Consider the following 17,432-nt stretch of genomic DNA (forward strand, 5'->3'; position numbering starts at 1 on the left):
ATGTAAAGCGAATTCCCCCAGACCTGCTGCAATACCCAATGCCTTATGATGCTGCAAAAGTGAGAACGTGGCCCAGATTTAAATAAAAGGCCATGTATAATACTTGTTAATAGCTGTAAAGCTTCCAAGACCTTCCGCTTTTTGTGACTCTTTTTTTGCAGAGATGAAATGGCAGCACACAATCAGTACAGTAATGTAAGGGTGTGCAGAAAAACTGGCCAGTGTACTTTCCAGACTGTCTGTAGCGTTCTCCTAGATGGTATCACTCCAAAACGAAAAAACTCAAGGAATGTAAAGACATGCAGTCAGGTAGGTTGACAGAAAATATCTTCCCAGCGAAACAATTAGTCTGTCTGCAGGTACATGCTAATGTACCTTGAAACAAGGTGGAATTGGCATAAGAGTTCTTAATCAGAAGCATAGAAAAACATTTAATTTAATTGTAAGTTTTCACAATCAAAACTGCTTAACAGCCGGCTTTGACAATTAAAAAGTGGAAAGCTTTTCCAACAACCTCCGACTCTGATATTTAGCGTCCATGGTGCCAATAACTATTTTAGGTGAATTGCTTGTTGCAACATACGCTATGGTAGTTCATAACTTAAACAGAATAAAAATTAAAGATGACCATACATTATAAGAAACGAACTATCTCGATCCATCCATTATTGTAAAATAACATTTGCAACCTGACCCATCTAATGTCAAACTCTCATTGAGGTGCACCTCTACTTCGGATTCAGTAGCGACTACAACCATTGCAAACCCCAGATGCACAACACTTTCATTGCTTTAAAAAAAAAAAAAAAAAAAAGCAGTTGGTATGTTCTTAACTACAACGTCTAACATGCTCTAACACATATTCAGGAAAATGAAGACTGCACACTTGTAAACCATCCAGCTTGCAAGGCATCCGAGGATATTCATCTTCCTTCCATTTATTCTCTTCAGGATCAAAAGAGAGGATTGAGTCGCTGTAATGACCATTGTAACAAAGGCCGCCGAGCACCATAATCTGCTTGTCCAAAACAGCAACGCCATGACCACTCCTACCAATGGGCATTGATGCTAGAATAGTCCACTGGTCTGTGTCCGGATCATAAACCTCTGTTGACGGGCACCCCTGGGACTCAAAGGAAGCCCTCAAAATCACACAAACACCTCCAAAGACATAAAGCTTCCCATTGTAAGAAAGCATTTTATGAAAACATCTTGCATAATTCATTTTGCATCTGTTCTCCCAGCAGTTTGTGAGAACTTGTGTCCTCCTAGTTCGCTGTTCCACTGTTCCTTCCTTGCTGGGGTCAAAGAGACACACTTGCTTGGAAGTAGAAGACGATGTTATTCCACCTGTTATAAACAACTTATTACCAAGCACTGTTCCTTCATGACCATACTTGTTGACTGGGTAAGGGTCAACAAATTCCCACTTGTTCTCGGTGATGTCGTAGCGCTCTGTTGAGTAAAATGTCTCATCCCGAGTTCTCCCTGCTACAGCATAGATATATTTCCCAATGACCCCAACAGCAAACTCTGAGCGGGGGACAGACATGTCCGACATGCGCAGCCAACTATTTTGACGTGGATCATAACGAAATACTTTGGAGGACGCATGAAACTCTCCATCCGGCCCCAATTCTTCCCCACCTAACAGGAACACAAAGTTATTGACAATAGCAAGGCAGTCTGGCCTAAGGGGCACGTTTGGACCTTCTAGCTCCCACCAGACCTTTGGTTTATGTAGGAGAAGAATTTTGCTGTTTACCATGCTGTGTCCTATCATTCCTCGGAAAACTGCAGTTTGAGGTTTGGCTGAACGGATACGGTTAGCTTTCATTTCCATTAAAGGCTGATGGTGAATGCTGTGAAAGTAGTTCATGGCTTGTTCCACTTCATGCCGCAGCTGCCGAGAATAACGATAAAATTCTGAGGTTTTTACCTAGAGACATGATTTGGGGAGGAAGAAGATAAGAGTTAATTGTTGGTTCTTAAACCACTAGAGCTTAGAAAAAATCAAAATGAGCCAGTAAAGCGCTATTTACAAATGTAAATAAATTCTAATTAAGGGGATAGTGCATGGCAAAGGGTCAGGTAAACGCAACTGTTTTGTAATAATAGTCCATGTATAGTCATTTCAATCACAAGAAAAAGCAATTGTACACAAGGAGCCACAGTGCAATGGTTAAGGACTGCAAACAAACTGGTGTCTAAAATGACGCACAAGAGAAAAGAAGAGAAGGGCTTTGGGATGAATACATTTCAAATGACCCACCATTTACTTTCAGTCCTCCTGAGAAAAAACAAGCATTTTGGTTTTTTAACTTCTTGTAATGAAGAATGTATTAATTTGTGTGTGTTCAAGCACAAAAACTCTAATATTATGAATGCAGTGGCATCTTCAAATTGCGGTGAATTCTACAGCTTAACCATTTTAATAATTTTCTCTAAACTAAGACCTGAAATGATGGAGCTGGTGTTAACAAGCATTGGCAAAGCCAATAGGTTTCCCCTATGCGGGACCTATTGGCGTTATCCATGTTTTTTAAGACACTGCAGAACAGTGCATGCTGCTGTGCAACATGACTCAGAGTAAATTAAAACAAAGTGCTATGGCTCGGTCAGCGCTGACCTCGTAGTAAAGGTTTTTTGTTTTTGTTTACTTTAAGCCATGTTGCAGCTATTTGGCTTTGTTATTTTTTTTAAGATGTTGCACAGCTGGGTAGTTTGCTGTCCAACATGGCTTAAAGTAAATGAAAACAAAATGCTTATGGTGCAGCCAGTGTTGACCGCTTTGCAGCTCTTTGTTTTTATTTACTTTAAGGCAGGTTGCACAGCAGCCCGTGGTGCTGTGCAATATGCCTTAAATCAGCATAGGGGTTTAGGGGGTGGCAAGCAACCCCCATTCCCTGGGAAGAAGATGTGGAGTAACAGACAGAGCTGCTAACCCGGGAACTGGGTTCAAGTTGCGGATGCAGCTCAACATCATGTGATTCTGGGCAAACTACTTAATCTCCGTGTGCCTAAAAATAAAAAATGAATATGTCCTTGTGTAATGTAACTGGTGCTCATGTCAAGCTCCCCTAAACAATTGAGTCAAGTTAGTTCTATATAAATCTGCAAACAAAAACACAAGAGAGGGAGGGGGAGAAATAAAGGTGGGAGTGAGTAAATTGAAAAGAACATAGGCATGGGGGTGCTGAAAAGTAAATTTAAAAAAAAGATTACATGAAGGTGCCTGTGGCCAGTGGAAGGACACTGTCCAGAGGTAGCAGTACTTGGTCAATGCTCAATTTCAAGGACAAGAAGACAAAGCCCAGGAGGAAGCCAGAGGCGAGGAGAATGATGCTGCCAACCAATAGGAAGCAAGGAAGTGAGAGTGATGTGGAAGCCAATCAATGGTAAGTAATAGGTGGGCTCTAAGCCCCTTTTAAGTTTTTTTCTTCAGAAGAGATGAAGGGTGGAATTAGAAAATGTGCCATCTACACATTACTGCTTACTTTCATTTGCTAAATGTCTGCCTAAGCTCCATTTCAGTGTCAACAAGAATCCACAAAAACGCATCTTACCTCTATGTAAGCACAACGCTTCTGTTTTTTCCTTTCTCCTTTTAAAAACAGGATGTGAAGGGGTCTGTTATCTGTTCTGGAAAAGGGCTCAGACTGCAAGCAGAAAAGGACCACGAGTTGCCTTCAGGTTAGGAACATGCATTGTGGTAGGACAATGAATCCTTGCAAACCGAAGCACAGAAGACCAACACAAGAGCAAATGGCATGAAACCACAAGACCAGAACTCTGACATGCTCAACTACCTCCAAGGAGCATCTCTGCAATGATCTGATCTTCAGAAGAATGCAGAAATCCAGCAAAGCACTAAAGAAGTGGTATAGTTGGAATCTTGCTGTAGGGAAATCAAGGGGAAGAACGGTTCCTACCTACTAACCATAGTTACAATCCCTCATTGCCACATGAATCATGGCTTTAGTGCTTCTGGACATTGAAGTAGCAGTCAATACCGTATTTTTTTCATGTATTTCTTTATTGGTTTTAATACAGTCGAGCATGACGAGAACCATATACAGCAATAAATGGGAAATAAAGGTACAGAGATAAAGAATATTCATATCTAAAAAAAGAACAATTAAGAATACAACATCTAACTGTGCCACATATCAAGAGTAAGTATTCCAGAATAATTTAAATAGGTGGGGAGCCATCATTTGATTATAGGATCAATTGCGCTATAGTGGATTAGTGTGTATTTCCTTGTCCTCTAGATGGGCTCAGTGATGCCATGTGGCGGTCCTGGTGTAGCGAAGCGGGGCACATCCCATGCGACCGGGGCCAATGAGGGTGTCTAGGTAGCATCATATATGTGTGAGCGTGGGCAATGGTGGGGTACACCTCGAGGAAGCAGATGGATTCTCACTAGCAGCGTGATCTGATCCTTAGAGCAGAAATGCAGTGTGCCTATCTAGAAGATGTGGCAGTGGCCTCGGAGTGTTCAGGGTGTGTGTGTGTCATTTTTAGCTTCAATGTGAACAGTGAAAGCATCCCAAATTTCACAACCTCCGTCTGACAATACCCTGAATTGTTAAAGCCATAGGGTTTAGGCCTCCGTGCGGGACCACTGAAGCAGGTCGTGTAGCCACTTGGCGTAGTTAGGGGCGTGTGGAGCCTTCCAGTGAGTTGCTATTAGGCGGTTAAAAGTTATGAAGGCCAAATCAATAAATCTATGTAGTTGTTTGTCTCCTTTGGTGTGACGACGCCGTCCCAGCAAGCAGGACTCTGGGCTCGGCGTCAGTGCATGGTCAGTAATTTCCGCAGTTGTTTCGGTAATGTGTCGCCATGCCGTTGCCAGTGGTGGGCAATCCCAGACCATATGATAAAAGTCCGCTGCTGGTTTTGCGAATCAGGGGCACGCGGGGTCCGACGTGGGGAACATGCATTTTATGCGGGAAGGGGACAAGTAGGATTGGTGTAAGTAGTTAAATTGGGTGTATTGGAGCCTAGGGTTCCGTGAAACACATTTAATGGAGGAAAGCACTGTTTTCCAAGCTTTCTGCGACAGAGGAGTAGGGAGTACTGCGTCCCAGCAAGATCGTGTGAGCTCTAGACTCGGGAAGGCCTCCGACAATAGCATAGTGTATAGCCGTGATATCACTTTTTTGGTGTCCCTAATGGATAGGGTCAACGTGAGAATCTGTGACGTCTGGGGTTCGTCATCTCCCATGTCCCACGTGTTCGCAGTAAATGTTGTATTGTGCAATATGTCAGAAAGGCACCCGCATGTATCCCCGTATTTTCTACTAGTTCGTTAAACGTTAGCAGTGTAGCTTCTGGGTAGAAATCACCCACTCTCTCAAGACCCGCTTCCCGCCATGGAGTCATGTTGTGGTGCGCTGGCAGGTCACAGGTTCTAGGCAAGCATAGCAGTAGAATCAATGGTGAGTATGGCATATTAGGACCCTTACCATGAACGTAGCGCAGCCAGCATGTTTTATCAGTATCTAGTATGACGTTACTGCGATGTGTGGAGCATGCCCTTACCAATAACCAGGCAGACAATGGTGTCGGGGCAAGTGTATCCATCCTCATTTTCTGCTCTGCTGTGTGATGTTCCTCTGTCCAGCTAATAGGCAACTGTAGCTGGGTGGCAGCGTAATACAATTCGAAATTAGGCATACCTAGGCCCCCATTATCCTGCATGTATTGTCGTCGTCGTCAACGCTACGCAACGTCTGTCCTTTTCCCGTAATAAACCATTTAGTATACTCTGTAGGGACTTAAAGAATGAGCAGGGGAGAACTACCGGTAGCGTTGCAAAATGGTATAATAGTCTAGGAAGGATGATCATTTTGGCTATAGCTACTCTGCCCAGGGATGATAGAGGGAGAGATCCCCAGAAGGGAAGCGAATACTGTATGGAACGAATAGTCCTGTCTATGTTGCCCTCTTTAATGTCATCCACTGAGTAATATACATGAATTCCTAAATACTTAAATGTGGTATGACACCATGGTAAGTGGTACTCTGGTAGGTCCGGCTGGGATTCAGGGGGACAGGCATTAAGGGGAATATGCAGGATTTAGACCAATTTACTCGCCGTCCGGAGATTTCGGCAAATAAATTTAGTGTGTCCATCACCCCCGGCATGGAGACCACATCATCTTGCAAATAAATCAAGGCGTTGACTGCATATAAGGATATAATGTGGTGTGTGTGTAATTCCGGAAATCCCCATTGGCGTACATGTTTGCGAAGTTTGGCAGCCAGGGGCTCTATAGCTATGGCAAACAAAAGTGGAGAGCGGACATCCCTGTCTAGTGCCCCTGTATATGGGGAATGGGTCTGAAATGATTTGCCCAGTCTAGACTCGAGCCGATGGGCTAGAGTATAATGTAGTGATCCATGTTATATACCCGTTGATAAATCCCATTGCACCCAGCGCTTTGATGAGGAAGTCCCAGATCAGTGTATCAAACGCCTTCTCAATGTCTAACGATATGGCTACTCCTCGACGGTAAGTCCCTGAATTGTTGTACAATATGCAAAGCAGTCTCCTGATGTTCAGGAATGTGTTTCTGCCCGTAATAAATCAGGATTGATCTTCATGGATCAGTTGCGGGATAAATGGGAGGAGTCTATTAGCTAGTATTTTCCCCAGGACCTTACAATTTGTGTTCAGCAGAGAGCGGGCGGTACAACCTGACATCAAGAGGATCCCGGCCAGTCTTCGGGAGCACCGCTATAAGGGCCTCACATAGAGATCCCGGTAGCTGCCCACAGTCGTGCAATTCATTAAGCATAGTGAGCATGGGCTGCAAGAGGTGGCTCACCTGTATCATGCAATACTCTATTGGCAAGTCATCTGTGCCCGGTGCCTTGTTTCGAGCCATTTGGGTTAGTGCGAGACGTATCGCTTCCATGCAAATGGGACCGTTGAGTGCAGCCGCCCAAGCGCGACAGGGGGAGAGAATCCAGGAAGCTGGATGCTCGCCCAGTTGGAAGGGGGGTGGTGGGGGGGGGGGGGAGCTTATAGCCTCTGATAGTAGGAATAGCAAGTTTTGATTGCCCCTATGGGTGAACGCTGTGGGGTATCTCGGACTAGCCAAGCCAACAAGCGGCCCAATCTGTCACCCTCCGCATATTATCATGTCATGTAGTGTCTGTAATCATGTTAGCCCAGTCTGGCATCAGTCTCACTATGATTGGCCCGCAAAGAGCAAAGCTCCTTGGGGGGCATCTCGCCACTGGCCACAGCGACCTCTACTGTCTGCATTTAAGACTCTAATACGGCCAGCTCCCGGATCAATACCCACTGGATCCCCACAGAGGTGGCCATGCAGTGGCCACGTACTACTACTTTATGTGCATCCCATTCTGTTGCTCGATGTGCCGTTGTGTTATGTGAAAAGTAGGTGTATAAACACGTGGCAAGTTCTTCGCGGGGGGGGGGTCAGACAACGCCTCAACCTGCAAGCGCCACGTAGGTATATGTGTGTTCGGACAGCCCCATCCTAAGACCACCTTTAAGGGGCAGTGGTCTGATGCAGTGCGTGCAAGGTAATCAGAGCCGTGTACCCTATGCACCATTGTTGATGGTGCCAGAATCAGATCTATTCTAGTGTGAAGGTCGTGAACAGAGGGGGGGGGGGGGGGGGTATAAAATGAGTATTCACGCTCTATTAGATGTCCCATTCGCCATAAGTCACATAAACCATTCTCCACCCTCCAGGCCTCAAACTCATGAGAGATGTGTCTACTCGGTGCACTCAGTAGCGGGGGGAAGGAGCAGTTACGGTGGCCGTCAGGAGCACAGTTGAAATCTCTCCCCCATAGGCTCTCCCTAGCAGAGTCCCTTAGCAGACCAGCAGTCGTCGTATTCAAGAAGCATCTTTGGTTAGTGTTGGGTGCGTATAGTGCCACAAGGGACAGTGGTGCACTGCCAAGACAACCCTTGCTCACTACATATCTACAGTTGGGGTCCACTTGTGAGTGGTCAACATCGTAGGGTACTCCGGGGGCAATCCAAATTGCCACGCCGCGGGCGAATGATGAGGAGGTGGTTCTAAAGGTTTGGCCTTTCCAGCTAGAGCCTGACTCCGACAAATGTTATGCACTAGGTGGCACCTCAGGTATGTGTGGATATGCTGTCTCTTACGCTGTGTGGCCATGCCCCTTACGTTCCATGTGATCACATTGTAGCGTGGTGCATATACTTGTGTTTGTGTAGCCATGTCTGTGTAATAGTGCGAATCTGTGAGAGGTCCCCAAGAGTCCGATCTGCACCCATCCCAGCAAGGACTGTCTGTGTCCACTCTGGGAGTATAATACCTCACTGTAATCACGCCCCGTTCCCTTCTCTCTAATAATGATTAGTGGCAATAACAAAACACTCAAGAGAATATAAAAGGAAAAACCTGTACGAGTCTAACAGGAGACCAACCTTATGGTTCACTAACAACATACATCCAAAAACATAACATAGCCTGTAAGCAGGCGTTGGGAAGAACTGGTCCATACGGGATAAGACACAGGGAGTGAAAGCCTGGCAATAAGACCTGGGCTCCCAGCCATCCGGACAGCAGCCCGGGTCCTGCTGCCACACGGTACCGCCAAGGAGTCTGGGGACTGACACAAAGTCTTGACGTTGCCCCTCCGTAGGCCCAGGTAATGCGACCTATTTCTCACCAGGAAGTTAACAAAAGGGATCCACCGGGTGCGTGAGTTCCTGCAATGTAAGGAGCCTATCTCAGATATCATCTGCAGAACACGGGGTGAGCAGTGGGCCGTGAGGAGAGTCCTTGGAGTCAGATCAGTCTCCCCAATCAGTGTCTAAGAGTCCATGGGCTCACGCAGGGCAGAGAATGGATTAGTCACAAACTGCGTGGCCTCAAGCAGCGCACAAGATTGTTCCTCCACCGCCTGGGCCGGTGTGGGATTGGCTCTCATCCGTGCACGGCGTTCACGTTTCCCTTTGGGGGTCGACCATTGCCTCCCGGATTCCTCTGGATGTGTGTAGGTTGAGCAAGTCCTTTGGCATGGAGCCAGGTCCAAGTGTCTTCAGAGGAGGCGAAAATACGTATTTTGGAGTCATCCTGTACACGAAGTTTCGCAGGATACAGGAGGGCGTACTTGATGTTGTGTGCCCAAAGTCATTGGTTCACCTGATAGAAAGGAACTGCGTTTCTTTTGGATTTCAGCGGTGAAGTCTGGATAGGCAGTTATGAGTGCATTTTCAAATTTCCACAGGCCGTCTTTACCAAAAAGCTGAAGCACCAGATCCCTGTCCCTGTAATTCAGCAAGAGGGCTATTAATAGGCAGGGGTGGGCCCCCGGTGGCGGGGGCCTGCCCGGCACTCTGTGTGCTTGTTCCACCGAGAAGAATTTCGGGATTTTGTCCTGTAGAACCGTGTCATCAAACCACTGCTCCAGGAACAGTTCAGCGTTCGAGCCCTCCCCGCACGCTCCGGAAATCAAACCAGACGGATGTTGTTACGCTGTGATCTTCACTCTGCGACTCAGTGTCAACCTCCGAAGACAAGTGGATCATCTTCTCTTGAAGCTCCTTCAAGGTGTGGTGCAACTCAGCCACTTCTTTCTCTGTTTCCGTGACTCTCTCGGATAATGTGCGATGGTCTGCACGTTGTAAATTAACATCAAGTGTCACTGCGTCAATCTTCGTCTCCAGGGTGTTTTTGGTATCCAATATGGTCTGTAGTACCTTTTCAAATTGCGATGTATGAATGTGTAGCATGGCATCCATTTGCTGTAGGGTCTGGGAGGTTTCGTCCGGGCCCACACGTGGGGTGTCTGGCATGTCTATAGTCGCCGCTGGTTTCTTAGTATCTTTTGGCTTGCCCAGTCAGACACTAATCGTTGGGGCGCTCCATGGCGGGTTGCCCTTCAAATGGTGCGTCGGTCGGTGTGGCACAATCAGCACCTACAGGGTGAGTGGTGACGAGCGACCCCTAAGGAGGCCACGGATCACAAAGAGGGCTCCCGTCCTTGTTGATGCACACTACTATTTAGGGCTGATTGAGGCCTGTGCCTCCCGGTGTGGTGTTCGCCTAGGATATCTTGTGTCTCTTAAACTTTAGTACAGTCTAAATGCGACGTATCTCAGACGCCTTGCAGTATCTCTGTTGGGGAGGCACGGAGATGGTGTTGCCACTCATCGCCTCCTCGCTGTAGCGTTGTCTGGGGGGTCTCGCTCAGTTAGTCCCCAAGGCCCGGTCCATTTACTGGGCCCTGTGATCTGGTCCCATCAGGCTCCCTCGCCGCCACCAAGCCACAATGTCAGGGCGTTTCTACCAGCCCATCGGCCGCTGGGTTGAACCTCGAGGTACCCCAGCATGGCTGTGCCTCTCGGGTCACCAAGCAGGCGACGGGCTCCTCCTCCGCCACGGTCTGCAAGTTCCCGCTCCCGCCTGTCCGGCACAGCACAGGCTGTGGCCCGAACAGCCCCGCTGAGGTGCAACTCACAGGCTGCGGCCTGAAGAGCACTGCTGGGGCACGACTCACAGGCCCCGGCCCGTCGTCTGCGAGGGTGTGGGTCCATAAGCACCTCCAGCCGCCACCAGCATTGGGCCGCTCACCTCCCAATGCTCACCTCGAGCGGGAAGCCGTCCGGCCCCAGCAGTATTCTCCTGTGCGCTCACCAGAGCTGGCGCCCACCTTCGCTGCCGGCCGCACAGACTTGGCCTACTCTGCGCCGTAAACAAGGCGTCACTTCCCCTTCTGATCACTCCCTGCCACAGTCCGTCTCAATCCGAAGCGCCAGGGGTGACAGGGTTTATGGCGACCTACCGGGGGAAGCCGGTAATCGCCTGGAAGAAGGAGATTTCTTTGGCCAGGAGCGGAGCTCCAAACTACGCTGCCGCTCCGGTCGCCATCTTAGCCACACCCCCCTCGCAGTCAATACCGTATTGATAATTCTGATACTAGGCAAAGTATAAAGGCAATCAAAACTTCATAGTTAAACTTAACTATCAAACCAAACCTATAACAAGTTACGAACCTGTAATAATGGCTCTCTAGCGTGGGTGTCTTTTATAGATTCACATGTCTGAATCAGTCCCCTCTATCAGACTGAGTGTACCCAGTAATTATAAACACAGCAAAAAACTAAAACGGTCACCATGGTTCAGATTTTATTTCAAATACATGAAGTAAATGAATTTATATACTAGCCTTGTTGAAGGGTAGATGGGAGAATAGCACGTAAATGAAGATGGTAAATTGTTCAAGGCATGAAAACTTGAAAGCAGCTACAAGTGGAAAAATAAACACACGTTAATAAAAAGGGTATATGGAAATGCTGAGGGAGATACGACCACTCTGGATTTGGGGCATTATCACAGGTTATTTTGTCTAATGAAAAGTGGGAACTGACAACCTAAAATTAAAAAATCTCAATATGAGCCTTGATAAGGCAGTATACTTGCAAACCATATGTCAGCAGTATATGCAATTATTGATCAGAACATCTGATGTTTGTCCTTAGACATATATAATGTACAGAAAATCAATATTTTCAACAATGAAGATTATAGATTACATAATTTGAACTATGAATGGGAGGGGAAAACATAATTTAGAAATGTCTTGAAAAGCCTAACAGTTAAACCCATCAGTGCGGTATCCAGTAAATTAAGGCTTCTTTTTTAACACGTTTAATTATTGAGTTTTTGAACAAACATAACACAAGTACATGCATGTAGTAAAAAAATGTTCACCTGTTTTGATATCAACCATCAAGCTCAAATGCCAAAAATTGGCTTCCAGTGTGTGAATCTGTGACCCTCACATGTGAGAGGGAGTGAGAAGAACAGGGGTATGAGGGCGTAGGGAAAGAGCAGGGGTAGAGAAAAGAAAGTTATCAGTATCGCCAGAAGGAAACGGATGCAATATGGGCGGTGAGTGGAGTTACCTAAAAAGGGGAGTGGGCTCTCATGGTACATAGTACAATTCAAGAACTTGTTTTAAGAGATTCTGGGGATGATTCAAAATGTCGGTCTCTCAATTTAGAGAATAGGACCTCAAGCCTGGGGCCATCGGTTGCCAGAGCAATTCCCTAGCGTCCTTGCTGTGTAAAGCTGCTGCCTCAGCTATTGCCCAGGAGATGGACAAGCTCCTCCACTGGTCAGGGTTCAGAGGAGGGGGTTATTTACAGCGGATAGTAACTGTTTCTTTTGCTAATTTAAGGGCCAAGTCTAGTAAGCGTCTTACAATTGGGCATTTGCACAATATAGTTTATAAGCCCATGGTTCTCACCTCCCAACTTGAGATGCAATTATTCCTGTGAGTTGTTCCAAAAGGGAATGAATAGCAGTCCAATACGGCCCTAACTGCTGACAGTCCCATAGGATGTGCGTCAGGTCAGCTGCAAGGGTGTTGTGTCTGACACACGCGTCGAAGGAACCTGGAAGATGCAGGCCAACTGCTTTATATTTACAACTCCCATCAGAATGTATGGAAGTTATTAAACAAGCAAGAAAACCTACTACTAGACAGTGCTATACAAACAAATGGAAAAGATTTGTATATTACTGTCAATCTAAAAATATAGACCCTTTTACAGCATCAATACAAGATATTGTATGTTGTTTACTTCATTTACAAAAATCTAACTTAGCCTTTTCTTCAATTAAATCACATCTTACTGCAATTTCTGCATATTTACAAAATATACAACATAACTCTATTTAGAGTTCCTGTCATTAAAGCTTTCATGGAAGGATTAAAACGCATCATTCCACCTAGAACGCCACTAGTTCCATCGTGGAATCTAAATATAGTACTTACAAGACTTATGGGTCCACCATTTGAGCCAATGCACTCAAGTCAACTTCAATTTCTAACATGTAAAGTTGTCTTCCTAGTGGCAATTACTTCCTTAAGAAAAGTAAGTGAAATCCAAGCCTTTACTCTTGAGGAACCTTTCTTCCAAGTACACAAATAAAGTTGTACTAAGAACAAATCCAAAGTTCTACCAAAAGTTATATCGCCATTTCACATTAATCAAACAGTGGATCTGCCAGTCTTCTTTCCACAGCCAGATTCTGTGGCAGAAAGAGCGCTACATATATTGGACATCAAAAGAGCTTTGATGTACTATATAGACAGAACTAAACCATTTAGAAAGACTAAACAACTATTTGTAGCTTTCCAAAAACCACATATAGGCAATCCTATATCAAAACAAGATTTAGCAAGATGGACTGTAAAGTGCATCCAAACATGCTATATCAAAGCAAAAAGACAGCTTTTAATTACTGCCAAAGCATATTCTACAAGAAAGAAAGGTGCAACAATGGCTTTCTTAGGGAATATACCAATGACTGAAATATGTAAAGCAGCTACATGGTCGACACCACATACATTCACTAAACACTACTGTGTAGACGTATTATCACAACAACAAGCCACAGTAGGTCAAGCTGTCCTAAGAACATTATTTCAAACAACTTCAACTCCTACAGGCTAGCCACTGCTATTTTTTGGGACAACAAACTGCTTTGTAGTCTATGCACAGCATGTGTATCTGCAGCTACGCATGCCATCGAACGGAAAATGTCACTTACCCAGTGTACATCTGTTTGTAGCATGTTCTGCTGCAGGTTCACATGCACCCTCCCTCCTCCCCGGAAGCCTGTGGTTGTTTGTTATTACATTTGCATATAAATTTACATGGACATCTCTTACTTTATACCTATATACTCTATCACTCCTTCCTTTACCCTCTGCGGGAAAACCTAACAATGGAGTCGATGCCCATGCGCAATGGAACCAAAGAGGAGGAGTCACTCGATCTTGTGACTCGAAAAGACTTCTTGGAACAAAAACAACTTGCCACGGAGAGTGTGTGTATATATATATATATATATATATATATATATATATATATATATATATTGAAAATGTCACTTACCCAGTGTACATCTGTTCGTGGCATTAGTCGCTGCAGATTCACATGTTTAGCACAGTCCGCTGCCTGGTGTTGGGCTCGGAGTATTACAAGTTGTTTTTCTTCGAAGAAGTCTTTTTTGGTCACGGGACCGAAGTACTCCTCCCTCTTCGGCTCCATTGCGCATGGGCGTCGACTCCATCTTAGATTGTTTTCCCCGCAGAGGGTGAGGATGGAGTTGTTTGCTATAAATAGTGCCCATGCAATGGAGTGAATACGTATGTACATAAAAAGTTTATAATAATTATTTACAAATGTACAAATGTTTAAGATTTAAGATCTACTTCTAAACGGCTACAGGCTTCCCGGGGAGGCGGGAGGGCACATGTGAATCTGCAGCGACTAATGCCACGAACAGATGTACACTGGGTAAGTGACTTTTTCAGTTCGATGGCATATGTCGCTGCAGATACACATGTTTAGCATAGACTATAAAGCAGTTACCTCCCCTAAAAGCGGTGGTTTAGCCTGTAGGAGTTGAAGTAGTTTGGAATAATGTTCTTAGTACAGCTTGGCCCACTGTAGCTTGTTGTGCATTTAGTACGTCTACACAGTAGTGTTTAGTAAATGTATGAGGCGTAGACCAGGTTGCAGCCTTACATATTTCGCTCATAGGAATGTTTCCTAGAAAGGCCATTGTAGCACCTTTCTTTCTGGTTGAGTGTGCCTTTGGTGTAATAGGCAATTCTCTCTTGGCTTTAAGATAGCATGTTTGAATACATCTGACTATCCATCTAGCAATGCCTTGTTTAGAGATTGGATTTCTTATGTGTGGTTTTTGAAAAGCTATGAACAGTTGTTTTGTTTTCCTGATTAGCTTTGTTCTGTCAATGTAGTACATTAGTGCTCTTTTGATGTCTAATGTATGTAGTGCCCTTTCAGCCACGGAATCTGGTTGTGGGAAGAACACTGGCAATTCTACTGTTTGATTTAAATGGAATGGTGAGATTACTTTTGGTAGAAATTTTGGATTTGTTCTTAGAACTATTTTATTTTTGTGTATTTGAATAAATGGTTCTTGTATGGTAAATGCCTGTATTTCACTTACTCTTCTGAGGGATGTGATTGCAATGAGAAATGCGACTTTCCACGTTAGATATTGCATTTCACAGGAATGCATGGGTTCGAAAGGTGGACCCATGAGTCTTGTTAAGACGATGTTAAGGTTCCATGAAGGAACTGGTGGTGTTTTTGGTGGTATAATTCTTTTTAGCCCTTCCATGAATGCTTTAATAACTGGTATTCTAAATAGAGACGATGAATGAGTAGTTTGTAGGTAAGCAGATATTGCTGCGAGGTGTATTTTTATAGATGAAAAAGCGAGATTCGCTTTTTGCAAATGTAGTAAGTATCCCACTATGTCCTTCGTAGAGGCATGCAATGGTTGGATTTGATTGGTATGGCAGTAGCAAACAAATCTTTTCCACTTAGATGCATAGCAGTGTCTAGTGGAAGCTTTTCTAGCTTGTTTTATGACCTCCATACATTCTTGTGTGAGGTCTAAGTGTCCGAATTCTAGGATTTCAGGAGCCAAATTGCTAGATTTAATGATGCTGGGTTTGGATGCCTGATCTGTTGTTTGTGTTGTGTTAACAGATCTGGTCTGTTGGGTAGTTTGACATGCGGTACTAGTGAAAGGTCTAGTAGAGTTGTATACCAAGGTTGTCTTGCCCATGTGGGTGCTATCAGTATGAGTTTGAGTTGGTTTTGACTCAATTTGTTTACTAGATATGGAAGGAGAGGGAGAGGGGGAAAAGCGTATGCAAATATCCCTGACCAACTCATCCATAGAGCATTGCCTTGTGATTCGCGGTGTGGGTACCTGGATGCGAAGTTTTGGCATTTTGCGTTTTCTTTTGTTGCGAACAAATCTATCTGGGGTGTTCCCCAAATTTGAAAGTATTTGTTCAGAACTTGGGGGTGAATTTCCCATTCGTGGACTTGTTGGTGGTCTCGCGAAAGGTTGTCTGCTAGTTGGTTTTGGATCCCTGGAATAAATTGTGCTATTAGGCGAATGTGGTTGTGAATCGCCCACTGCCATATTTTTTGTGTTAGGAGACACAATTGTGTTGAGTGTGTTCCTCCTTGTTTGTTTAAATAATACATTGTTGTCATGTTGTCTGTTTTGACAAGAATGTATTTGTGTGTTATTATGGGTTGAAAAGCTTTTAACGCTAGAAATACTGCTAACAGTTCTAGGTAATTTATATGAAATTTTGTTTGGTGTACATCCCATTGTCCTTGAATGCTGTGGTGATTGAGGTGTGCTCCCCACCCTGTCATGGAAGCATCTGTTGTTATAACGTATTGAGGCACAGGGTCCTGAAATGTCCGCCCTTTGTTTAAATTGTTGCTGTTCCACCATAGAAGCGAGAGGTATGTTTGGCGGTCTACCAACACCAGATCTTGAAGTTGACCCTGTGCCTGTGACCATTGTGATGCTAGGCACTGTTGTAAGGGTCGCATGTGTAGTCTTGCGTTTGGGACAATGGCTATGCATGATTACATCATGCCTAGAAGTTTTAGCACAAATTTTGCTTGTATCTTTTGGTTTGGAAACATAGCACTTATTACCTTGTGGAATGCTTGCACTCTTTGTGGACTTGGAGTGGCAATTCCTTTTGATGTGTTGATGGTTGCCCCTAGATATTGTTGTGTCTGACACGGTTCGAGGTGTGACTTTGTATAGTTGATGGAGAAACCCAGTTTGTGAAGGGTTTGTATGACATATGTGGTGTCGTTTGTGCACTTTTTTACTGTGTTGGTCTTGATTAGCCAATCGTCTAGGTAAGGAAACACATGTATCTGTTGTCTCCTGAGATGTGCTGCTACTACTGCTAGACATTTTGTGAATACTCTTGGTGCAGTTGTTATTCCGAATGGCAACACCTTGAATTGGTAATGTATTCCTTTGAATACGAACCTTAGGTACTTTCTGTGAGAAGGGTGTATCGGTATATGAAAGTACGCATCTTTTAGGTCTAATGTGGTCATGTAATCTTGCTGTTTGAGCAGTGGAATGATGTCTTGTAGTGTGACCATGTGAAAGTGGTCCGATATGATGTAGGTATTTAGTGTCCTGAGATCTAATATTGGTCTTAATGTTTTGTCTTTTTTTGGAATTAGAAAGTACAGGGAGTAAACTCCTGTGTTTTTTTGTTGTACTGGTACTAACTCTATTGCATCCTTTTGCAGTAGTGCTTGTACTTCTAGTCCTAAAAGTTCTAAATGTTCTGGTGACATTTTGCGTGTTTTTGGAGGGATGTTTGGTGGGAATTTGTGGAATTCTATGCAATAGCCATGTTGGATTATTGCTAAAACCCAATTGTCTGTTGTAATCTGCTGCCAAGATTGGTAGAATTGGCTTAGTCTTCCCCCCACTGGTGTTGAGTGAAGGGGTTGTGTGACTTGAAAGTCACTGTTTAGGAGGAGGTGTTTTTGGAGTCTGGAATCTTCCCCTACT

At 44.6% G+C, this 17,432-nt stretch overlaps 1 protein-coding gene across 1 annotated transcript in view; it reads right to left on the reverse strand.

Annotated features, from left to right (window-relative positions):
* Positions 1-418: 418 nt before the first annotated feature.
* The window catches only part of KLHL15 (kelch like family member 15), a 179,860-nt gene continuing 162,846 nt past the window's right edge, over positions 419-17,432 (reverse strand). Inside the window, exon 3 of the mRNA XM_069204822.1 lies at positions 419-1,939. Within this exon, the coding sequence (XP_069060923.1) occupies positions 830-1,939 (1,110 nt within the window). The 3' untranslated portion in view covers positions 419-829. The remainder of the gene's footprint in view (positions 1,940-17,432) is intronic.

The sequence above is a fragment of the Pleurodeles waltl genome, chromosome 8 (genome assembly GCF_031143425.1).
Source record: "Pleurodeles waltl isolate 20211129_DDA chromosome 8, aPleWal1.hap1.20221129, whole genome shotgun sequence".
NCBI lineage: Eukaryota > Metazoa > Chordata > Amphibia > Caudata > Salamandridae > Pleurodeles > Pleurodeles waltl.